At 36.4% G+C, this 26508-nt stretch overlaps 5 protein-coding genes across 5 annotated transcripts; 1 reads left to right on the top strand and 4 right to left on the bottom strand.

Moving 5' to 3' along the window:
- Window positions 1-200: 200 nt before the first annotated feature.
- On the bottom strand, window positions 201-982 carry LOC101894285 (uncharacterized). The gene has a single exon (XM_005188642.3). The coding sequence runs from the start codon at window positions 980-982 to the stop codon at window positions 233-235; it is 750 nt and encodes a 249-aa protein (XP_005188699.2). The 3' UTR covers window positions 201-232.
- A 5776-nt stretch (window positions 983-6758) lies between these two features.
- LOC101894117 (uncharacterized) lies at window positions 6759-7574 on the bottom strand. The gene has a single exon (XM_005188641.4). The coding sequence runs from the start codon at window positions 7544-7546 to the stop codon at window positions 6806-6808; it is 741 nt and encodes a 246-aa protein (XP_005188698.2). The 5' UTR covers window positions 7547-7574; the 3' UTR covers window positions 6759-6805.
- A 3915-nt stretch (window positions 7575-11489) lies between these two features.
- Window positions 11490-12236, bottom strand: LOC101893943 (uncharacterized). Its single transcript, XM_005188640.3, has one exon. It carries the CDS (start codon window positions 12234-12236, stop codon window positions 11490-11492), a length of 747 nt encoding a protein of 248 aa, XP_005188697.2.
- Window positions 12237-16601: 4365 nt separating this feature from the next.
- Window positions 16602-17330, top strand: LOC101893774 (uncharacterized). Its single transcript, XM_005188639.3, has one exon. It carries the CDS (start codon window positions 16602-16604, stop codon window positions 17328-17330), a length of 729 nt encoding a protein of 242 aa, XP_005188696.2.
- Window positions 17331-21251: 3921 nt separating this feature from the next.
- LOC101897041 (uncharacterized) lies at window positions 21252-22102 on the bottom strand. The gene has a single exon (XM_011293153.3). The coding sequence runs from the start codon at window positions 22061-22063 to the stop codon at window positions 21329-21331; it is 735 nt and encodes a 244-aa protein (XP_011291455.1). The 5' UTR covers window positions 22064-22102; the 3' UTR covers window positions 21252-21328.
- Window positions 22103-26508: the final 4406 nt, after the last annotated feature.

Genomic DNA, 26508 nt, shown 5'->3' with positions numbered 1-26508 from the left:
AAGGTTTTGGAGGTTATCAAAAGTTTTGCCCGATTGAACTCAACCGGTTTTACATGTTTTTCCGAGAATTTGCAAATGAAGTTAAAAATAAATTTTTCCCTTATCTTATCACCATACAAAAATCTACGTAATTTCTTTCAAATTTGTTTTTTTATTTCATAACAAACATAAATATATAACAAGCAATAATTATTTCCGTATCAAAATCACTTCCATATTTCAAACACATCGTTTACAAACGGAAACGACGGAAAATGGAAGCTGGCAGGTATGTAGCGCTGGTTGCAGGGCTTGAGGCAGCCACAGCAGGAGCAGCAGCAACAGGAGCTTGAGAAGCAAAGTTCAGCGATGGAGCTACACCACCATCGAAATGTTGACTGCTTCCACCCAAGGAGTTGTATTGATCTTGGATGGCTCTTTGTGCATTGGCGGCATCTTCAGGTGTACGGTATTTGACAAAGTGAACCTCAGGTTTGTGATTGATATTGCTGTTCAAAGTGTTCAATTTGTTGGCCAAATCTGAAAGATCAGCTTGTTTGGTAAGGACATAGATGGCGGTTTGTTGTTCGGCAGCATGTTTGGCTAAGGCGAGGGCAGCATCTTCCAAGCCATTATTTTCGGGACCCTTGATGAAGATGACACGCAGTCCTTGTTTAACAACATTGGCGTATTGATTGGAGCTGGCGGGTTCCGTGAAGTCGGCATCATTGGCACTAAAGGTATAGAATTCCTTTTCAATGCCACTCTGGACGGGGGCTACATTTGAGGTGGAACTAAATGATCCTTGGTTGCCGCTATATTGTGGAGCTGAAGCATCAAATGAAGGACCACCCGCACTTAAGCCACCATCAGTATCTGGAACTTTAAGAACATCAAAGAATGGTGCATCGTTAGATGCGGCTCCCACACCATCACTTCCAGCCTGATAATTATATTGGGCCAAAGCACCAGCCACAAGACATAACACGATAAAGGTGCGCATTTTTAGAACACACAATTTTCTTTTAGTTTGTTATCTTAATTCGAATAACTCAAAAATTAGAATGATATTGTCATCAATAAGATTTTCACTTATATACATACATGCATTCAAAGTTTTGACTGCAACAATTATAAATAATGTGAAACAATTGATATGATTTTTGATTTGTTATGGCCTATGCTGTTCATCGCTTTTGTTTTATTATCTTATCATGATGGACCAGACCATCTGTATCATATTTTGCATATTTATTGTCTGTCATTTTTATTACCTGTCATTTGATGCCAATTTCCTGCACATTTAAAGCAGTTCGTAGATTTCCGGATGGGTTGGTCATCAACGCATTGTGTATCTTTGGCATAAATTTTAAAATGTTTGACATTTTGTGGGGCAAACACATTGTGTTTGTTTGAAACCTATAATGCAAAAAAAAAAATATAATAATAAAATAAATAAATGAATTTTAACAAAATTTAGAATATCTTATCTCGGTAGAGAAACATAAATAAAATATAAGAAACTACACTTCGTCGATCTAAAAGATATCAGTCGCTATTGGTCATGAGTAGTGTTGGACAGAGGTGTCTAACCAAATTGTGGCAATAATATATTTCGTTGGATATCGGAAAATCAATTTATTCTGTTGTATCTCTAATGGAATTTGATAGTACAACGGCAGATAAAAAGCAGACTTTAAATACACTTGTTAAATCTTGGATAAATACTCGATTAAATGGTGAATATAAACTAGTTATACCCTACAACACTATGTGTTGGGGGTATTATAAGTTTGATTGGGCCAAAAATTATGTAACACCACGAAATATTGATTTCCCACATAGGAAAGTATATATGGATCTTCCTATCTCGCCGAGCTGAGTCGATCTAGCTATGTATGTCCGTCCGTCCGTCTGTCCGTCTGTCCGTCTGTCCATGTTAATTTGTAATCACTTTACAGGTCGCAATTATGGCCCGATTTTCACGAAATTTAAAATGTAGGTGGGGTTAAGGTCAGAATAGAACCCTATTTCTTTTGGAGAGGATTGCATAATATTTAGGGGTTGAAATGGACCAAAAACTGAAAAATTTGTTGATTTTGCAGTTGCTCTACAGGTCACAATTATAGACCAATCGACGCAGAATTTTGCATGTAGCTAGAGTTTTGGGCGGGGAAGAAGCCTACCAATTTGGGTGGTCATCGGATAATATTTAGCGGGTAAAAGAGACCATATCTTTTTTGTTGAAAAAATTCAAAATTTTTCATTAAACCGCGAATATTTTAAATCCCTGCGAAATCACGAAGCCATGACAAGGTTACTTCTGACCTTTACATTGATGTTAACATCCAACAAATCGGATATATAGCAAAATATTTGCAATATATATGTCTATCAAAGAAGATATGCTTGAAAGACCTCTTATATGTCGAGAACGGCTGAACTGATTTCGACAGTTCACATTAATTCAAAATGGCCTCTTGGCAGGAAAGAAAAAACGTCTAAAAAATTGCATAAAAATATCTCTCCAAAGACGAAAATATTGATTTAGTAATATTTTCTCATATTTTTTCAATTTTATCATATTTTTGGCATATTTTCATTTTGAATTAATCATTTGGTAATATTTCTACAGCTAACAAAACTAAGTAGTTAGGATATCAGGATATCATATACAGATCGCATTTATGGCCCGATCCTTACGAAATTTTGCATGGGGATAAGATGAGGGTCAGAATAGATGCCTTTTCTTTTTGGAGATGATCGTTATATATTTAGGGGTTGAAATGGACCAAAAAACTGCAAAATTGTCAGCAGGTCGTAATTATTGCCCGATCCTCACGCACATTTGAATGGGGGTTACCGCACATGGCAAAAGCCAAGCAGTTTCGGATGGCCATCCAAAAATATTCAATGTGTGAAATAGTTTGCCAACTTTTGTAGACAAAATACGAAAATGTCCATTCCAGTGACTTTTTGGAGAATTCACAAATACAGGAAAGACGCACTTCTGACTATTTCATTAACACTGATTTCGTGGAAGAATACAGTCAAATGTCTGTATCTCATATAGATGCGTTTCAGTCAAAAACCAATAATAAATGTTAATCTTTTGCCCCTTCTGAGAGATTATAGGCCTTTGGGAAATATTGGTTCCAGATCTAGGAAGACCGTTTACGTGCAACATCTACCAATAAATTGGAAATGAGCAAATTAGTTTAAGTTGCTATTATTCGAAAATTAGAGAACGAAACCTGATGGTTTTCTTTTATTATTTGTCACAATATCTTGTGGAATTCTTTCGAGTATCTCGCCTATATAAACAGTATCGTTTATTATAGTGTTGTAGGGTATTCAACAGTCGGCCCCGCTCGACTGTAGCCTTTGCTTACTTGTTTTTAGGTAATTTTGTGAAAAAAAGTATACATTAGGCTTCTAGCTACCTAAACAGTATACCAATTATTGGTAAGGATAAATTTCTTAGTCGATTTAGCGATGGCCGTCTGTTTGTTTTATTAAGCTATATTTCTAACGAAATGAGACAGACGGCTAGCATTTTGAACATTTACGTATTTTGTCGGTAGGCAGGTCGAGTTTGGTCATGTACACGTTTTCGTATGACCTAATATACATGGTGATACAAAACAAGTAAGCAAATGCTACAGTCGGGGCCGACCATGTAATACCCTACAACACTACAATATGGTAGAAATCCTCTTATGTCCAAATTCATTTTGGAAGATTTCGGTTATTAATACTGCCCTTAGCTTAAATTGACAACATTTGTAAAAATCGGTCCAGCCATTTTTCTGATATAACATTTTAGCTAACATCCCCTTCCTTTGTATATATACATTGTATATATTTCTCTATATATATATCGGATATATTTACTATCGACATCTACGTAACGGTCAGAATTGACATGTTCGTCCATTTGAGATTTCGCAGGGATTAAAAATATTCGCGGTTTAATGGAACTTATTTAATTCAAATGTTATGGTCTATTTCATCCACAAAATGTTACCTGATGACCATCAAAATTGGAACGCTTCAGCCCAGTCCTAAGCTCTAGACCCATGCTAACTTTCGCTTCGATTGGTCTATAAATGCGACCTGTAGAGCAACTGCAAAATCGGGAATGTTTTTTTAAATATTATGCGATTATCTCCAAAAGCAATAGGCTTCTATTCTGGCCCTAGCCCAACCACCATTCTAAATTTCGTGAAGATCGGGCCATAATTGCGACCTGTAGAGTGATAAATAGTTAGATCGACTCAGCTCGGCGAGATAGGAAGATTCATATATACTTTGCTATGTGAGAAACCAATATTTCGAGGTGTTACATAATTTTTTGCCCAATCAAATTTATAATACCCCCAACACATGATGTTGTAGGGTATGAAAACTGCAACAAAGTCAAACGCTTTAATTTTTACATTTTTTTTAAATATTATTGAATGAAAGCAAGAAAATGGCGGAAATAGCATCAAATGTTAGTTTAAATTTGTTCGAATTGGTCACCTATGGCATAAATTATGGCCTTCAAACGGCCAATGAAATCGCCACACGCTGCCCAAATGTTGCTCTGCGGTATTTTGGCCCATTCCCGGCGAAGCTCTTGCTTGAGGTGATCGACACTTTGGTATTTTTTCGTGCCAACCTTGCTTTCCAAAATACTCAAGACACAATAGTCCAACTGATTGGTATCCGGAGATTTTGGTGGCCATTGTGTGCTGGAAATGAAGCAAGGAACCTCATTTTGTAACATTTCTTGGGTGACGCGTGCTGTTAGAATGTCCAAGGTCTGCGCCCAAAATGCTTTAATACACCCTCCAGAAAATTTTCGCCATAATATTCGGTATTTATTATGATGTCATGGTCGATTAATACGACCGGAGAGCGACAATCGACTGTTATGGTGGCCCGCAGCTTCACCATGGCTGGCGCTTGATTTCTGGTTATGATGAATGATCGTTTGTTTCGATCATTTTGTTTGTTTACAAACTGCTGGACAACGAATGTTTTCTCATTGGAGAAGACCAAATTCGGCAGTTCACCACTTTCGGCCAAACGAAATAAATCTTTAGCTCTTTTGAGCCTATTTTCTTTCTGTTGCGGTGTAAGTTCTTACACTTTTTGGAATTTCAATGGCTTTACCTCGAGCTCATTTTTTAATATTTGCCGAACGGAATATTGCAATATATTCAGTTCACGAGCCATTTTTCGGTCACTGCGACGCGGGTCTCGATCAAGTCGCTTCTTTACTTTTCGAACCATTTCTGTTGATGTTGTTGTTTTCTTCTGTCCACTTCCTTGATCACTCCCATCCTTGCTACGCTACCAGTATTACGGTAACGAGCGATGGTATGAGAGACAAAAGATTTGTTCACATTTAAATGCTGGAGTGCTCTTGTGGTTTTCCAGCCAAATGTAGGAAGATTTAGAAAGTCGTACTCACGCTAAGTAAATGCTAAAATTTGGTATTGGGATTACTGTTGAAGTGTGGGATTGAGATTTGTACTAAATGATTTTAAATTTGGTACAAAATGGATTTGGGTGAACCCGTAGAGCTGGAGACCTAAAATTTGCAATATTTTTAGGAAATAAGTTCTACAAGACTACGAAAGTAATAAATGGTACGGATAGAGTTACATTTTTGAATTGTAGTGTTGGGTCAGAATTGGTGTCCAGTGTTGAGATATGGAGATGGTTTAGGAAATACGTATCCAAGATGGTACTAAGTGATACTAAAATTTGTATTTTGGTCTGTATTGATGTAAAGGGTTGATATATGAAGTGGTTTTGCAAATGAATACTTACATAAACGAAAAGTACCAAGTGGTACTAACTTTGGTAACCTTTTAATAAAGTATATATATTCTTGATCAGCGTAAAATTCTAAGGCAATTTAGCCCTTTCCTTACGTCCGTCTGTTGTAATCCCGCTACAGTCAAAACGAATTAAGATAGAAAGCTAAAATTTTGCACAGATCAGACTTTTGTCTGCAGGCAGCTCAAGTTTGAAGATGGACTATATCGGTCCACGATATCGTATAGCCCCCATATAACGGTACCCCCGATATTTGGTATTTTGACGATTTTCGCCACATTTTCCAATGGAATTGTCTGAAGGTCCACACAAGGAGTTCCTTGTAAGTACTTTATCCCCTGAAAGATAAATATCTATATAGGTCCACAATATCGTATAGCCCCCATATAACGATATCCCCCGATATTCGGTACTTTGATGCTTTTAGCCACATTTTCAACGAAATTGTCTACAATTCTACACAAGGAATTCTTTGTGAGTACTTTACCCCTAGACATAGATTTGTCTATAAAGGTCCACAATATCGTATATCCCCCATATATCGGCACCTTCCGATATTCGATATTTTTAGGATTTAAAAAAAATCCTAATTCGTTCCAAATGGTGGAGAGTATTCAAAGTTCGGCCCGGCCGAACTTGCTGCTTTTTTACTTGTTTAACTTGTTAAATTCTTCATGCACTTTAGATTGCCTGATTTTTTAATAATAGCTTTTGCGAATTTATCTGCCCATCATTAATAGACTTTGATTTTCCTTTTGGATTATCAGTAGATGAAAATACTTTCAACAGATTTTTACTCTCTTTCTATAGACCGCCATAATTACACATCTACATTTTACATTGAACATTTCCTGGATTGTTGCAAATTCATACACAACATGACAATGTTTTTCTAGATCCTTAAGAAAAAATTCAATTGATTGTTTTTAAATAATTTATTAGATCGGGTCGCAATAACAATAACAAAATCAGTCGTCTCCTATTTACCTACCGTTTACAAACGGAAACGGCGGAGCACGGAAGCGGGAAGATAGGTGGCACTGGTAGCGGGGCTAGAAGCAGCAGGAGCGGATGCGGGAGCAACTGGAGCCTGAGAGGCAAAGTTCAAGGCTGGAGCAACACCGCCGTTGAAACTTTGGCTGGTACCGCCCAAGGAGTTGTATTGATCCTGAATGGCCTTTTGGGCATTGGCAGCATCTTCAGGGGTACGGTATTTAACGAAGTGAACTTCGGGCTTGTGGTTAACATTGCTATTTTCTTGGTTCAATTTGTTGGCCAAGTCAGCAAGATCAGCTTGTTTGGTAAGGACATAGATGGCGGTCTGTTGTTCAGCAGCTTGTTTGGCCAATGCCAAAGCGGCATCTTCCAAACCACTGTTTTCAGGGCCCTTGATGAAGATAACACGGAGTCCCTGTTTCACGGCGTTGTTGAATTGATTAGAGCCAGCCGGTTCGTTGAAGTCTTCATCGTTGGCAGAGAAGGTATAGAATTCCTTTTCCAATTCGCCTTGGACTGGGGCAGTATTGGAGGCAGATCCAACATTATCGCCAGGTCCATATGCAGGAGCAGCAACAGGAGCAAATGAAGGAGCAGCAGCACCAAAGGAAGATCCAGCATCAAAAGATGGAGCAGCATTAGAGGCTGCACCAAAATTACCGCTGCTGCCAGCTTGATAATTATAGCCCGATTGAGCACAGGCGGCTGCCACTAAACACAACACGATAAAGGCACGCATCTTCTTAATTCGATGATATTGTTATCCGATTAAGTTATAAAACTAGAATGATTCAAAAGCGATGTGAAATTTATTTTTATACATTTTACCGGCAGATGTGTTGCATCGCACGCATTTCGAAATCTTGTGAACTAATGAAATATTCATTAATTGCTGCTTATTGCCTATGCATCGATGATTTGGTATAAATTTGTTTTTTCTTAATTTATTTTGTCATCTCCAGTTCGTTTAATCGGTATTTCAAATTTTTGATTAATTTTTGCATATTTTTTGGCTTTCGAAAATTTAGTTGAACTTATTTCCTGTATTCAATTGAATTTCCTGATGCTATTGACCGGATAGGTGGGTGTTGACGTTATAGTCTATATTGGATAGATATACAAATATCTCAGCACGTGAGAGGTATTTAGTTGATTTATCTTTAATTTATTTATATTCTACGGTTGAAAAGAAAATCTGTGTGCATTTTTTATTTTGCGTAATTTTAGAACAAACGAAATCAAAAATAAAAATATTTTATAAACAATTATAAGGGGGAGTTAAAAATAGCATCACGTTTGCATCGCATAGTGACAAAATTGTGAAATGCTTAAATTGCAAACTTTTCGAATGTTAGGGGTTATAAGTAATTCATTATTTTCCAATATGGAAGCATATTTTGTGATTATTAGGTGCTTCTTTCTAAAAATTCTCATGGATGTGGAACCAACATTTTCCATTAAGCTCCGATCTTAAACAATTTTGCAAAAAAAAAAAAAAAAAATTATCGGTGTTAAATGAAGTACATCAATTTAAATTGGTGCAGCGGAGAGAACAAAAATTTCACACTTACACTGAATGCATTCCTGAATCCGGAAAGCATTCTGTCTCTTCGAAATTTTCCTCAGACATTTACATTACTGTTAAGATCTTTGATATTGGAATTTTATGCAAATAACACTTACACTGAATGCTTCCCTAAATCCGGGAAGCATTCTGTCGCTTTGAAATTTTCCTCAGACATTTACATTACTGTTCAGATCTTTGGTATTGGAATTTTATGCAAATAATTAAATAAATAATAAAAGCTTTAGACTTAGGTGGGGAGATACGAGAAGAAGTGGGCCGATAAATTCCCTATTCACATCCGATCTCTAGTTCAGGAAAAAATTCTATATATCCCAAGTTGGAAACGAATCGCTGACTTATTTTCCAAGTTATTCCAAACTTTTTACCCGCTGTGGGGAGGTACAAGAAGTAGTTTCCGTTCCCATCGTTATTCATACCAGATCTTGTGTTAGTAGAAATAATGAGACGTGCGAAATTTAAACACAATCGGGTTCTTATTTGACATTTCATAAGTTATGCTTATTCAAAATTTGACCCCTTGTGGGGGTGGTACTTGATGGATAATAATCCCGTTTTCCTGTTGTTCAGCAGCTTGTTTGGCCAATGCCAAAGCGGCATCTTCCAAACCACTGTTTTCAGGGCCCTTGATGAAGATAACACGGAGTCCCCGTTTCACGGCGATAATAATCCCGTTTTCCACCTGACCTAGGACTGATGGAAAGATTTTTTTCGGCGTTTTAGCTTTATATGTGATCATTTATATAGGAATGAATTAAATATTGAGTTTTCGGAGTTTTTAGATATTATTTTTGATCAGTTAACTTGGAACGAATTAGTGAATATTTTAAAATGACCATTACTCCTTAAATATTGAGTTTTCGGCGTTTTTATTTTCAGCGTTTTTAGCTATTATTTGCGATCACCTTTTATTGCATCAATTATTGAATAGTTCAAAATGGACATAACTCTTTAAAAATCGAGTTTTCTGCATTTTTAACTAGCACTGATGCAAAATCGGATGACTCTTTCTTTTTCTATGAACTAAAATGTTTTCTTGGAATATTTGACTTCCTATGGCGAAGGCACCTGAAGGAGTGGGCCAATATTGCACTCTCCGAACTGGTGGTAAGCTGGTGTATAATGGTACGATGTTCCATGTTTGGACCAAATCGTATACCCCCTTTGAGAGTTATCGTGTGCCCCAGTGTAAAATTTTGAATGAGGGGGAGATGAAAAACTGCAACCGACTTCAGACTGCTGTCAATTCTAAGCCACTCGTCCGACAGCTGTTAAAATTATTCCAGTGACAGCTCATTATATTGTTTACAAGCGTACAAAAGCATTTTGGTGGGAAAAAGTTATTCGTAACGAAATTAAAGCGTGATAGTGTGATTTCTTTATATTTGTTTATATGGCAAACCACGTGTGGCTATCGTTGGAGCAATCCAGCATTTAAATGTGAATAAATCTTTTATGTCTCCTACCATCGCTCGTTCCCGTGATACTGGTAGCGTAGCCCGACGTCAAGGAAGTGGACGGAAGAAAACAGCAACAGTAACATCAGCAGAAATGGTTCGAAAGGTAAAGAATCGACTTGATAGACACCCGTATCGCAGTGGCCGAAAAATGAACGTATCGCAATATTCCATTCCATATTCCACCTCAACGGAGAGAAAATAGACTCAAAAAATACCAAAGTGTCGATCACCTCAAGCAAGCGCTTCGCCTGGAATGGGCCAAAATACCGCAGAGAAACATTCGGCAACGGCAACAGCAACAGTAACATCAGCAGAAATGGTTAGAAAGGTAAAGAATCGACTTGATAGACACCCGTGTCGCAGTGGCCGAAAAATGAACGTATCGCAATATTCCATTCCATATTCCACCTCAACGGAGAGAAAATAGACTCAAAAAATACCAAAGTGTCGATCACCTCAAGCAAGCGCTTCGCCTGGAATGGGCCAAAATACCGCAGAGAAACATTCGGGCAGCGTGTGAGCAACATTAGGGAGCGGTTTCATTGACCGTTTGAAGGCCCTAATTCGTGCCAAAGGTGACCAATTCGAACAAATCTAAACTTATTCTAAAATTTGATGCTATTTCCGATATTTTTTGCTTTTATTCTGTAAAATTATAAAAAAAAAATTGTAAAAATTATGGCGTTTGACTTTGTTGCGGTTTTTTATCTCACTCTGTATATGGTAATAAAAGTTAGTTAGTTATAAGGAAATGCGTACTTAAGTGTAACAACCGTACCAAATGGTACTAAATTTGGCACAATATGGTTTTAGGTGAGTGGATAGAGGTGGCATGGTGAAATTTTGAACAGAACGGTTTGGAAATACGTGCGTTGAGTGTTGGCAGTATGGTATTCTGTAATCTCTATATTCAATTAATCTCTATATCTTATGATTTCACCCTGTTTAAGAATAGAATCCAATATCCCTCTTCGATTGTCAATTCTATTCTCTGGATCGATGATGAGAAAAGAATACAACCGCTTCGCTTGGGTGTAGATTCAATTCTTTGTATCCGGCTGAAGGACCAAGTTGGAATAGAGTCCAATACCCCTCTTCGATTGTCAACTCTATTCTTTATTCGGTGATGAGAAAAGAATACCAACCGAATGGTTTGGTTGTTGATTCAATTCTGAGTTTATTTCAAAAATATGTTTCTTAAGTGATACAAAAACTAATCTAACTTAACGTAATAGCAGCCACACAATTATTCTTATCTATTCTAATATTGAATGGAGGGCTGGGCTGCTGTTATTTCATTCTAGTGGTCTTGTGCAGTCTTGGGAGTATTTATATTTTATTGCTAAATTTTCCCAGCTCCACAACCGCACTCAAACGTATGTCAAAGTATTTTGTACACACCCGTCTATGGTATTGGATTTGGTAAATATTTTTCCCAATTATAAAATAGTCTTGAACGAACTAAACTATATATTTTCACAAGACTTTTGAATAACCAAAAAACACATAAAACTCAAATATTTAATAAATATTTTCTGTTTACTTTTCGAATATTGTACAACAAAAACAATTACATATATATATATAACATATATACACATGTATTCATAGGGTCACATGTCCAAATCCTTAACAATTTACAAACGGAAACGACGAAGAGCAGAAGCCGGCAGGTAGGTGGAGCTGGTGGCAGGACTGGAAGCGGCAGCAGCTGGTGCTGGAGCAGGAGCAACTGGAGCCTGAGATGCAAAGTTCAGGGCAGGAGCAACACCACCATCAAATTGCTGAGATTTACCACCCAAGGAGTTGTATTGATCTTGAATGGCCTTTTGGGCATTGGCAGCATCTTCAGGGGTACGATATTTAACGAAGTGAACTTCGGGTTTGTGATTAACATTGCTGTTGTCTTGGTTCAATTTGTTGGCCAAGTCAGCAAGATCAGCTTGTTTTTGGAGGACATAGATGGCGGTTTGTTGTTCAGCAGCTTGTTTGGCCAAAGCCAAAGCCGCATCTTCTAAACCACTGCTTTCGGGGCCCTTGATAAAGATTACGCGAAGGCCTTGTTTGGCAGCGTTGCTGAATTGATTGGAGCCTGCTGGTTCGTTGAAGTCTTCATCGTTAGCAGTGAAAGTATAGAATTCCTTTTCAAGTTCGCCTTGGACTGGGGCAGCATTGGAGGCAGATCCAACATTATCGGAAGAACCAAAATCGGAGGCAGCGACAGGAGCAAATGAGGGAGCAGCAGCACCAAGTGAAGATCCAGCATCAAAAGATGGGGCAGAATTAGTAGCTGCACCAAAATTACCACTACTGCCGGCTTGATAATTATAGCCCGATTGAGCACAGGCGGTGGCCACTAAACACAACACAATAAAGGCACGCATCTTATTTATGTTTGTTTGATTGCTTATGTAATCCGATATGAATACTGCTGCTAAATGATATCAATTCAAAAAACCTTTTACTTTTTATACTATTTGCTAAAGCGTTGCCAATAGCTTATTTGGTAACTCTTATAATTAAGTCATTAGAATACTCATTTGGAAAACATAGAATGCATGGTGTCAATGGATATTATGCATTTTGTTGCATTAAAATGATTAATGGCCTTTAATTAAATCGAATGAAGATTTTTTTTGCAAAGTGACTGAGACATTCACTTTATTAGAAATTATAATTGAAAAATGTACCTTAAAAAATTTAAAATCTATTTTTATAAAACTTTTACAATAACGATGGCATTTATATTTTATTAATTGCTTAAAAAAACTAAGCCTACATTAGTTATTTATATTATATTATATTGTATGCGTTTGGAGTATTATATGTTTGTTTGTGTAACACCGCATAATATTGGTCCTAGGCCCCCGATGTTATATAGATCTACCTATTTCGCCGAGCTGAGTCGATCTAGCCATGTGTGCCCGTCCGTCTGTTTATGTTAATTTGTAATCATGCAACAGATAGCAATTATGGTCCGATACCATCGAAATATTGCACCGAGTGTAGGATCGGAATAGAAGCTTAGTGTTTTTGAAGATGATCGCATAATATTTGATGAAATGGACCACAAACAGAAAAATGTACAGATTTGCCGTGACTCTTTAAGTCACAATTACAGACCACTTAACGCAGAAGTTTTCACGTGGTAAGAGTATTAGACAGACAGACGAATAATATTTAGAGGGTGAATTTGAACATAACGTTTGCGTAAAACAATACCAAATTTCCATTAAACCATCCTTTTTATACCCTACACCACATAGTGGTAAGTGTATTATGTCTTTGTGCATTTGTTTGTAACATGGAGAAGAAAGCGAGATAGACCCATAGTTACCTTGAGGATCTTCATAGAATCACTTCCTGTATCCATTTATGCATTTCAGTGTCGCAAGTCGCATTTATTATCTGACTGAGATGAAATTTTGCAGACCATATTTGTTAGGTCCAAGGACGAACCCTATTTAAATTGGTGATAATCGATTTAAATTTAGATATAGCTCTCATACACTTTCAACAGATTTCGGGTAATTTGTGCACCAAATGGCTAATATAAGTCCAAATGACCTGTATTCCGGTACATCCCACTGAAATCAGACTAGAATCAAGTAAATCAAACTTGGAGGAAATCGGTTAAGATATAGCTATAGCTCCCATATATTATGTTTCATTCGATTTGGGCTTTTAAGTTCCTCTCATGCGTAATATGCACTCCAAAAGAATGATATTTGGTACCAGATAACTTATGAAGCTCAAAACTACATCTGCCAAATTTTACCGAGATCGGTTCAGATTAGGATATAGTTGCCATATATATGTTTATCAGATATCAGGTTTATTGTGCACCATAAGCCCAATATCAGCCCAAATGGACTGAACTTTGGCAATTACGACTGAATTTATCCTATAAACCAGTACTTTAAAATTGATGTAAATCGGTTCAGATATGTAGCTATAGCTCCCATATGTTTTATCCAATTTGGGGTTTAAAGGCATAATATGTATTCCATAACAATGATCTTTGGTACCAGCTGTCAGATACAGCTCTGAAATAAATGTATCAAATTTTGTCAAGATCGGTTCAGATTTGGATATAGCTCCCATAGATATCTTCAACCGATTTCGGGTTAGTTGTGCACCAAATGGCCAATATCTGTCACAAAGTCCTGAATTTTGGTACATCCAACCAAATTCTGTCTAGAGGTTAGTACATCGAATTCGGAGAAAATCGGTTCAGATACAGCTATAGCTTCCATATATATGTTTCATCCCATTTGGTGTTTAAGTTCCTAACATTCGTAATATGCATTCGACAACAATGATATTTGGTACTAGATATTCCAAATGTCTGAATTCCATCTCTATCCTATCACACAACGGAATATTTTGTTATTTTTTTCATTTTTTTTCCAAAACCACTTCCTTCTCTCAACTACAGACACCAATGGTGACATCCATCCATATCAAATTCCGGGATTTCAGATCTATTCTTCACCCAATACCAACTTTGTAACATTTAGTTATTCTCGTGCAGTTAAACCATGTATTTTCAAAACCATCTCCACATCTCAATCCCAGATACAAATAGTGCCCTAAATAACAAATTTTAGGATTTTAGCTCCGTAACTTCCCCCATTGCAAAATTTAATACCATTGTGAACAATTATAGTACGCATTTTCAAAACCACTTCCATATCTTAACCACAGACACCAACAGTGGCGTCCGTATCAAATTTCAGGATTGTAGCTCAATTTCTTCACCCAATTTAATACTTTTTCTAATATTTAATACATCTCCCTATCTTAAACACAAACACCAACAGTGACACTCATATCAGATTTCAGGATTCCAGCTCTATTTCTTCGCCTAATATCAAATTTAGTACTATTTAGTACTTTTCTTGAAATTATATTACACATTTCCAAAGCCATATCTCAATCCCAAAGACCAACAGAGACCTCCAGCCCTATCTCTCATCAATACTCAATTTAGTACCAATTAGTACTTTTCGAACAATTATATTACACATTTCCAAAACCATTTCCCTATCTTAACCACAGACATCAAGAGTGACGAACACATCAAATTTCAGGATTCTAGCTCTATGCCTTCGACTAATATCTAATTTTGTACTATTTAGTACAAATTTTGCAATCATAGTACACATTTCCAAAGCCACCTCCATATCTCAATCCCACATACCAACACAGACCTCAATATCATAATTTGGGGTTCCAACTCTATCCCTTCATTTAATACTCATTTAAGTACCATTTACTACTTTCAGGAACAGGACTTCAGGAACAGGGACTTAGATATTAAATTTTGGAACTCCAGCTCTATCCCTTCACCTAATACCCAATTTAGTACCAATTATTACTTTTTGAACAGTCATAGTTCACATTTCCAAAACCATATTTGCGAACCTACATCCATATGCCCAGGCTATACATTAACATCGACCCTAATACCAAAATTCCGAATTCAGGCAATTTCTGTTTACACAATACGAGATTGTACCATGTATGGTACCATTTAGTACTTTTTGTGCACTTGTATTACCCATTTCCAAAACCACGTTTTTATCACAAACCTACAACCAAAGGGGACCGGGGGACCATTTAGTTCAGTTCGCAGAGTTCAGACTTACTTTCCAACCTTGATTCTCTTACCAAATTTCAAGTTTTTAGTCCTATCCGTTCGCGTAATACCAAATGATACCATTTTAAAAGTTTAGTAACAATTTTAAACTTGTAACTTTAAAGTTCGAATTTCCAAAAATGCTTTGGTACATCTGTCCTCCGTCAGTAACTCTCATTCCAAATTTCAGAATTCTACCTCACTCCGTTTGCCCAATAGAAAGTATTTATTTTTTAGTACTTTTCGTACGAATTTCCAAAAGCCCAGCCTTATCAAAAGCCTATACGAAGTTTCAATCAAATCAGATATTGATTCCAATTTATTTGAGATTTATATATATTTTTTTGGATATTTTGGAATATTTGTGACGGAGGTACCAAAAGTATTAGCATGTACTAATCTGGTCTTGATAGCAATATTGAAATATGCAATGTTTGAAGAACCTCTGTAATTGATTTTTCATTTCATAAGAGTTATATTTACTCAAAAATTCAATATTTTTGGGTGAAGGAAGGGTTGGACCGTTATTGTCCATATTTCTACCAAACTTCTTTGGCCTTTTGATATCATAACGATTTGCCAAAATACATAAAAACTAAATTAACTTTCTTAGAGACACTTAATTTTCATAATTTTGTTAATTGTAACCATTTAATTTTTTTCTTTCTTTTCGGAAGGGGAAAATTTGAACCGGTATGTTTGAACCAAATTGGATAACATCTTTGAGAGTTACGGTGCGTACAAGCCATGAAGACAGTTTTTTAAATGATGGGTAGCCTAGGGTATGAAAAACATACTTGGACTCTGTTAATAAATGTAGACCTGATCGGACTGTCGTCAATATGTTCATATTTCAAAACTCAGTTTTAACAACAAGGAAGATTAATCATTTTAGTGGCACAATTCATTTAATTAGGTTGCGGGTGAAGTATCATAGATCAATTTCATTTAAAATTAATTTCAATGTCGCCGTTTTTAATAAAATACTTTGTATAAAGTCATAGCCTCGCGGTACCTAACATTATATAAAAAGTGAAAGGACCATTGAGTTAGATACATTCAAGCACAGAACTCATTTCGAATAGCAACATCGCAACTGGAAAGAAATATGCGTTTCTTCATTGCCTTGTGTTTGGTAGCATCTGCCTGTGCTCAATCTGGCTACAATTATCAATCTGGTAGCTCCAATATTGATGCGACTTCTAGTGTTGCACCTAGTTACAATGCAGGTTCCACGTCTTCTGATGCAGTCGCCTCATTTGCCCCTTCTGGTGATGAATATGGATTATCCGATAATACTGGAAGTGCCACGAATACCGTTCCAAGCCAAGGCGGAGTTAAAAAAGAATTCTACACTTTTAGTGCCAACGATGAAGATTTCAACAACCCAGCTGGCTCCAACAAATTCGATAATGCTGTAAAACAAGGTCTGCGTGTTATTTTCATTAAGGGCCCTGAAAGCAGTGGTTTGGAAAATGCTGCTTTGGCTTTGGCCAAACAAGCTGCTGAACAACAGACCGCCATCTATGTTCTTCAGAAACAAGCTGATCTTGCTGACTTTGCCAACAAATTGAACCAAGACAATAGCAATGCCAATCACAAACCCGAAGTTCACTTTGTCAAATACCGTACCCCTGAAGATGCTGTCAATGCCCAAAAGGCCATTCAGGAACAATACAACTCCTTGGGTGGTAAATCGCAGCATTTTGATGGTGGTGTTGCCCCAGCCTTGAATTTTGCCTCACAAGCTCCAGCTGATCCTGTTCCAACTTCTGCTGCTTCTAGTCCTGCTACCAGTGCCACATATCTGCCTGCTTCGGTTTTTCGCCGCATCTGAGTGGAACCCATTGAAGGGATTAGTTTCCTAATAAACGTATTTTAAGTTATTGTTATTAAAATTTGTAAAACTAATTGCAAGTAAAAGTTTTAAAAAATATTAAACCACATGGTAGAATAGAAGGTACAATTTTGGAGAGCTGAGAAATGGTTGTCAATTAATCACGACAAACGGACATCCGAACGAATACGAAGAAATCATAATTTCATATCTATTTGGAACATTTGTGGGATCAGATTATTGTAAGATTACATTACTGAAATTTCCTTTATACACCCAATGCTAAGCTGGGGGAACTCTTCAAAATGTGAAAATTCAAAGAATGACCCATTTATTTTGTCCTTCACCATATGTCACTGAAATTTCTATCACTTTTAGATTAAATTTTCTCTTTTACCTGCAGTAGAATTAAATTCTTCAAATTCTGATTTTTATACCCTCCACCATACATAGTATGGAGGGTATATTAAGTTTGTCATTCCGTTTGTAATTTATCGAAATAATCACTTTAGACATATTCTTGATCAGCGTAAAATTCTAAGACGATCACGCTACAGTCTAAACGAATTAAGATAGGATGCTAAAATTTTGCATAGATCTGTCTTTTGTATGCAGACAGGTCAAGTTCGAAGATGGGCTATATCGGTCCACGATATCGTATAGCCCCCATATAACGGTACCCCCGATATTCGGTATTTCGATGATTTTACTCACATTTTTCAAAGGAATTGTCTGAAAATCAACACAATAAGTTTCTTGTGGGTACTTTAAACCTCAGAAGAGAATTATCTGTATAGGTCCACGATTTCGTATAGCTCCCATATAACGGTAACCCCCGATATTCGGTATTTTGATTATTTTACTCACATTTTTCAATGGAATTGTCTGACATTTCACACATGGAGTCCCTTGTGGGTACTTTAAACTTTAGAAAAGAATTATCAATATAGGTTCTCGATATATAGCCCCCACATAACGGTACCCCCCGATATTCGGTATTTTGATGATGTTAGCCACATTTTTCAATGGAATTGTCTGAAATTCCACACAAGGAGTTCCTTGTGGGTACTTTAAACCTCAGAAGAGAATTATCTATATAGGTCCACGATATCGTATAGCCCCCAGATAACGGTACGGGCCGATATTCGGTATTTTGATGATGTTTACCATATTTTTCAATGGAATTGTCGGAAATTCCACACAAGGAGTCCCTTGTGGGTACCTTGTACTTCGGAAGAGAATTACCTATATAGGCCCACGGTATCGTATAGCCCCCATATAACGGTACCCCCCACGATATTCGGTATTTTGATGATTTTACCCACATTTTTCAACGGAATTGTCTGATAATCCACCCAAGGAGTTCCTAGTGGGTACTTTAACATTTGGAAGAGGGATTTCCTTGTGAATACTTTACCCCAGACATAGATTTGTCTATATAGGTCCACAATATCGTATATCCCCCAATATATCGGCACCTTCCGACATTAGATATTTTAAAGATTTTAATAAAATTTTTAATGGATTTTGTTTTTTGACAATTTTCTAATTGGTTTCAAATGCTGAAGGGTATTCAAAGTTCGGCTCGTCTGAACTTAGTGCTTTTTTACTTGCTTTTGCAGTATAATGTTAAAACAGGTTAAGTTGTACTACGTAGAGTATTCCGTGATGCTCTTAAACTTTTTTCATACTTACATAATAGAGACCTCAATAACAAATATTGGGATTCCAGCTCTATATCATCATCTAATGCACAGTTTAGTACCATTCAATTTTTTTTTAATTCTATTGAATGAAAGCAAAAAATGTCGGAAATATCATCAAATTTTGGGATAAGTTTAGATTTGTTCGAATTTTTCAACTTTGGCACGAATCATGGCCTTCAAAGACCACACTGCCCGAATGTTGCTCTGCGGTATTTTGGCCCATTCCCGGCGAAGCGCTGGCTTGAAGTTATCGACACTTTGGTATTTTTTAGTGCCAACCTTGATTTTCCAAAGTACTCCAGACGCAATAGTCCAACGGATTGGTATCCGCAGATTTTGGTGGCCATTGTGCGCTGGAAATGAAGTGAGGAACCTCAATTTGTGACCATTCTGCGGTGGCGCTTGTTGAGTGCGATGGTGCTGAGTCCTCTTGGAATGCGGCCAAAATGTTTGAATGTCCAAGGCTTTAATGCACCTTCCAGAATATTGTCGAATATTCGACATTTATTCTGATGCCAAGGTCGATTAATTCGAGCGGAGAGCGACCATCGGCTGTTATGGAGTCCCACACCATCACCATGGCCGGGGCTTGAGTTCTGGTGGCCTACCGAAGGTGCACATTTTCAGCTGACCTCTTTGGCAAGTAAAACGATAATTTTGTTTGTTTACAAACTGCTGGACAACGATTTTTTTTCTCTTCGGAGAAAACCAAATTCGGCAGTTCACCACTTTCGGCCAAGCGAAGCAACTCTTTAGCTCTTTTGAGTCTATTTTCTTTCTGTTGAGGTGTAAGTTCTTCCACTTTTTGGAATTTCAATGGCTTTACCCCGAGCTCATTTTTCAATATTTGCCGAATGGAATGTTACGATATGTCCTCTGCGACGAGGGTTTCGATCAAATCGCTTCTATACTTTTCGAACCATTTCTGCTGATGTTGCTTTTTTCTTCCATCCACTTCCTTGACGTCGGCCTGCGCTACCAGTATCACGGTAACGAGCGATGGTAGTGCTTGAGTGGTTAACGATAGCAACTTGTCGTTTTCCAGCCAAATATAAAGAAATCACACTATCGCGCTTGAATATCCATCACGAATAACTTATTTTCTGAAAAATTCTCACCAAAATGCTTTTGTGCGCATGTAAACAATATAATGAGCTGTCACTGGAATAATTTTAACATCTGTCGAACGAGTGGCTTAAAAGTGTCGGCAATATGAAATTGTTTGCAGTTTTTTCATCTCACCCTGTAGAGGTATACCGTGTGTATTTGACCTTGAGAACTATGGAGAACTGGTTTTGTATTTTATGAGCATTAAATTTTGACCCTTTCCGGAAGAGGAACTAAATAATTAGAAATTAGTAAAAATGTTTAGACGTGCGATATTTGAAGAGGATCGTCCACTTCAGCCTATATACACATTTGATCAATGGTAAGTGAAAGTATTGGGTTGTACTATGTTGAAATAAACATCGGTGTATTTTATGAGAGTTATAATTGTTTAAAATTTGAAAAAATGCGGCATTGTTCCCGAAAAAGTAAACCGATTACGCTCGTTTTCTCTTCTGGCATAAGGTTGATTCAAACACTTGAATATAACAAGATTGAACAAAATCGATGAGCAACTTTTCGTTCTATAAGATGTTTTTTTCTTTGAAAAAGTAGTATCACAAGGAGATGTACTGTTCAAACTTGTCGCTTCAGAATATTTAGATAAGACTTAGGTCAGAAATGTAAAACCATGTACTTCATTTGCTGAGCAAGGGGTCTACTATTTTGTTTATATCGTTATATTTTATCAAGCTCAGGTTAAGTTCGAATTGGCTGTGTTGTTTTTTTTTTTTCTGGTGTTCCACTGTTAAGGGAGAATTCGCAAAAACTGCTCAATTTTGTAAAAAATTTGCACAGAACACATCATCTCGAGACAAGGATCAAAAATAGAATATATTGTAGGCATTTTTTCCAAAAATTTATATTCATTTAAAAATCTATGTCGGGGATAAGCCACTTATTTACAACATTTATTTATACTTGGAAAGACCTTTTGTAAAATTAATTTCTTTTGGCGAGTTGTTATTTACCACAGATGGGCTGAAATCGAAAACAATCCTGAAGTTAAACAGAAATAAAAAGTTGTTTTTGAAAAGACTCGCCCCCTTCAAATTTCAAAAAATATAAAAAATAAAAATCAAATAAAATATTATTTTAAATTCGTATATTTTCTTTTATTGAATAACGCGTAACAACTATAACACCCACGGAACCAGCCCAGTGATTAACCCTCTACATCGAAACTTACAAACGGAAACGACGGAAAATTGAAGCAGGAAGGTAAGTAGCACTGGTAGCAGGGCTCGAAGCAGCGGAAGCAGGGGCAGGAGCAACTGGGGCCTGAGAGGCAAAATTCAAGGCTGGGGCAACACCACCGTCAATGTGTTGAGATTTACCACCCAAGGAATTGTATTGATCTTGAATGGCCTTTTGGGCGTTGGCTGCATCTTCAGGGGTGCGGTATTTGACAAAGTGTACTTCGGGTTTGTGATTGGCATTGCTGTTGTCTTGGTTCAATTTGTTGGCCAAATCAGCCAGATCAGCTTGTTTCTGAAGGACATAGATGGCGGTCTGTTGTTCAGCAGCTTGTTTGGCCAATGCCAAAGCGGCATCTTCCAAACCACTGTTTTCGGGACCCTTGATGAAGATTACACGGAGTCCCTGTTTCACAGCATTGTTAAATTGATTGGAGCCAGCAGGTTCATTGAAGTCTTCATCGTTGGCAGTGAAGGTATAGAATTCCTTTTCAAGTTCACTTTGAACAGGAGCTGTATTCGAGGCAGCTCCTAAGTTACCTGATGCTCCATATTCGGGTCCGGAAGGAGCAAAGGAGGGACCGGCACCTAACGAAGAGCCGGCGTCGAAGCTTGGCACTCCACTGGAGGCAGATCCAAGATTACCGCTGCTGCCTGCTTGATAATTGTAGCCAGATTGGGCACAGGCAGTTGCCACCAAACACAAAACAATGAAGGCACGCATTTTTCTCTCAGTTGCTCTAGGTTATTCTATAAAAATTGAAAGCAGAATGATTTCTGTTCAGCTAAAATTTAACTTTTATACTTCTTAATATCGGTTATAGACTAATATGCGAAGCTTTTTTTAAAATATTGTCATCGAAACTTATTAAATATTCAGCATTAATATGTTGTGCCTTAATACCAGATTGTATCTCTCGGCTTGGTATAGTTTAAATTATTATTCAGTGATATAATTTAATTTGTGAATATTTATTAATAAAATATGGTTTTTTAATTATTTCCTCTGGGTTATAAATCAATCATTTCAATGATGAGAGTTTTCAATGGTTCCGTAAGTATGAGAATCGTTGGATAAACTCCTAACAATAGGATGATATATAAAATTCGATGTTTTTTAAAATCTGGGAATAAGAATTTGAAAGAAATTAATTTCTGTATATACTTTACCAACTTTGTGTAAAATTGCATGCCGTAATATTTCTATTGAAATTCCTAACTGGTCTACATTGACCTCTTGAAATTCGGCAAAAATCGCTTGAATGTCAAAGTTATTTCGAACAACGACCGATGCAATCCAGTGTTTTGATAGAAGACTAAAACTCAATAATAAGGAATATATGGAAATATTATCTTATTTACAGCATAGTTTCTGTTATAATGCCATAAGGATCATCGATTTATGCATGTCCTTCCGTTCGACTCTCTGCCTGTCCGTCCGTCTGTCCATGTATTTTTGTAAACAAAGTACAGGTCGCATTTAATGCCCGATCCAGATGAAATTTTGCACAAATTGTTTGTTTGACCCAAGGACGAACCCTATTGAAATTGGAGATAATCGGTCAAAATTAAGATATAACTCCCATATATTTCTTCGTCCGATTTGCTTTTTTTGTGCACCAAATATGCAAATACGACTAAAATAGGTCTGAAAATAAGTATGCCAAATTTGATCGAAATCGGATAGCTATAGCTCCCATATATGTTGTTCATCCGATTTGTTATTTCTGTCTTCCACACACAATTTTACACACATATGTATTTTGCTAGTAGGCAGGTTATATTCGTAAATGGGTCATGTCGGCCTACGTTTTCGTATAGCCCCATATAACGGTACTTCCGGATTTTCGGTGTTTTTGAAAGTTTCTGCCACAATTTCCAACCAAATTAGATGATAATAAATGGGTTGTTTTATTTTAATTAACATGGATTGATATTCTAAGTCAACATATTCTACTCTTTTCATGATTTATTTTACTTTGGTAAGCGGAGGGTATAAAAAGTTCGGCCCAGTCGAACTTAAACACTTTTTACTTGTTTCTAAGTCAAAATTTGGGGTGTGTGAGTCTCTGAAGAATATTACATATGAATACTTAATATTGAATACAATAAAAATATCGCCAATTTTGGTTTATAAAAAAAAAAACATTTTTTTATTTTTGATAAATTTAGCACTTCCTTCGAATTCGTTGCAAATTTTCGTTGGCAAAATATAACGACTCATAATCCAAACATAACAAGTTAAAAAGCAGTAAGTTCGGCCGGCCCGAACTTTGAATACCCTCCACCATTTGAACGAATTTGGAAATTACAAAAAAACGTTAAAATTCTGTTAAAATCTTAAATCCTAGGCTGTACTATCCCTTTGGAACTTAAAATACCAAATTTGTTCCGGTGAATAATGTCGCTGGAATCATCAAAATACCGAATATCGGTACCGTTGTATGGGGGCTATATAAAAACGTAGACTTACATGGCCCATTTATGAACTTAACCTGCCTACTGGCAAAATAAACATGTCTGCGAAATTTTAGCCTATTATATCGATTCGTTCGAAAGACAAAGGCAGACAGACGGACATCGCTAAATTGACATAGAATTTTACGATGATCAAGAATATATATACTTTGTTGGGCCATACATAAGTATTTCGAGGAGTTACAAACGGAATGACAAAGTTAATATACCCTCCATAGTATGGTGGAGGGTATAAAAAATAATAAATAAATTGGTTCCTATGTCGGCTTGTTTGTTCGGGATGCCATGGTATTTTGTTGTTGCAAAATGGTCAGGCTTAATGCCTTTATTGTTGTTTTTATAAAAATAACATTTGTTTATTAGTGGAGAATGATGGTAATGTTTACCAGGGGGTAAGGCAGGCTCATCAGTTCCCTTGTTTTTTGTCTGGGATATTCTCCCCAGAAATTATTTTAAAAACAACTTCTGTGACAAACATTTTTATTCACCCAAGTTGCGGGATCGTAAGCTGAATAGAAGATTACATAAAACTAAAATTCTTTTGGGAAATCTTCTAAATCTTACAACCGCAAACAAACATTTCCTCTAATAGGTTGCTTTGTGATGTAAGCATTCAAAACGCACATACAAGTGTCTTCTATTTTTAGCTGCACTTTCATAATCTTTTGCATTTTTACTGTAATTATGGCAAAAGTTGTCAGACATTTTAACTATTGTAGGTACTTATGGTTATACCAAGGGTAAAACTCGAAATTTATTTGGGGTTATAGCCCATTGACCTCAAACGTTAAGTCTAATTTTAAATATCCAACAAACAGTGCAAATCTTAACAAACCCAATTAAGAAATCAGATTATATTTTGAAAATCGGGACAAATTCAATTAAGAAATCAGATTATATTTTGAAAATACTAGGAGCCTCGACACGTTAATTATAGGAAACTTGTCAACTTCGGTTATATTAATATATAAACAAACATATGTTATTTAATTGTATTCTGTTATAATTTTAGTAAACCGAAATAAATGCATTTAATATAAAACAAATAAAAAACACCATCTGTTAGCTAATCACCAATAAAACTAACATATTCCGAAATTTGCATATACAATAGATGACGACAACAGCAGAAAATTTAATATTTATTGTTGCTATTCGCATTCGCACTACTGAATATTTTAAAAACTTCAATGTTTTGCCATGTGATCGAGTTAAAGCTTCAAATTCTTTTTTAGTCTGTGCAGATATGCTTTATTGATTTATATTAATAATTTAGCTATAATTCAAATTGAAAATATTTCCAAATTAAAGATGCCGACATGCCAAAAACTCTAATTTGTAGTAGGAAGTGCATTATGTTTAGTTATTAAGAAATAATTTAAAATATGTCATATCTTTTTTAAATTTTAATAGATTTCATAATATCTGATCATCAAATCGATTAAAGTTCTCTTGGTCTACACTTGGATTAGTCGTAGGTTAGTTTTTCGTCTGATGCTAAAGTAAAACTATGATTCAATCCAAGCTCGTATCAAGACTTTTATTCATTTATTATAAAGTCAAAAAATTCCGGCATTTCTTGAGGTGTTCTTTGGTGACTTCGCTGTGTATATTCTCCTTTGAATTCATTTTTGGGCATGTTTAATTATTTCTCAAATTGTTACTTCTTCCAAAAAATGGATCATATTTGTGACAATAATACAATTAAATAAGTGAAATTATGTGTTGAAAACCACATTTGATGTTATAAGTAAACAAATAAAAAAACATCAATTTCGTCCGGGCCGAACTTTTGATACCCTCCAACTTTGGGTAAAGAAAACATTTATATATAAAAGTAACTGAATTTAAACGTGTTCCCTTTAAACTACAAATACTGTTAAATTAAAAAAATAAAAAAGACAAAAAAACATGAAGTGAGTGAGGTCGTTATATGGGGGCCATACCAAAACGGGAACCTCTATAGCCAATTTTATACATCAAGGATTGTCATCTACCAAATCTTCTTAAATACCAAATTTGAAATAATTTCGTGGGTAAATGTGACTAGGATTATCAAAATACCGAATGTCGGTGGGTATCGTTATATGTGCGCCATAGGCAAACGTGGACCTATACATAAAAGTCAAGCCTCCGGAGCTTGAACCCAATTACCAATTTTTAGACAAAATCGTGGAAAATGTGGTAAAAATCATCAAGATACCTTTATATGGAGCTATACAAAATCGTGGACCTATGTATATAATGTTTCGCCACCGGAGCTAAAATCCATTATGACCTATAAATATCAATTTTTGAACAAATTCGTGGAAAAATGTGGCAAAAATTATCAAAACACCGAATATCGAGAGGTACCGTTGTATGGGGGCTATACCAAAACGTGAACCTATGCACACAAGCTAGAACCCATTTACCCCACAAATACCAACTTTAAGACAACAGTTGGCAAAAATCGTCAAAATAAGAATATCGGGAGCATTTTCAATACCAACCATCCTAGACACAAAATCGTGGAAAAAGGTGGCAATGTGACAAATTGTTCTGCTAACTCTCTACGTCAAATAATGTGGGCTGTATCGTGATTTAAACAGACAGAGAGACATACAGACAGATATCGTTAAATCGAATTTTATGCTGATTATCATAAATCAGTTTCAGGACATTTGAAGTTTATCTAGGGGTGACCGTCCG

Source organism: Musca domestica, unplaced genomic scaffold (genome assembly GCF_030504385.1).
Source record: "Musca domestica strain aabys unplaced genomic scaffold, Musca_domestica.polishedcontigs.V.1.1 117, whole genome shotgun sequence".
NCBI classification, from domain to species: domain Eukaryota; kingdom Metazoa; phylum Arthropoda; class Insecta; order Diptera; family Muscidae; genus Musca; species Musca domestica.
Note: the sequence above shows the minus strand (reverse complement) of the source record. Positions and strands in the feature narration are given on the sequence as shown.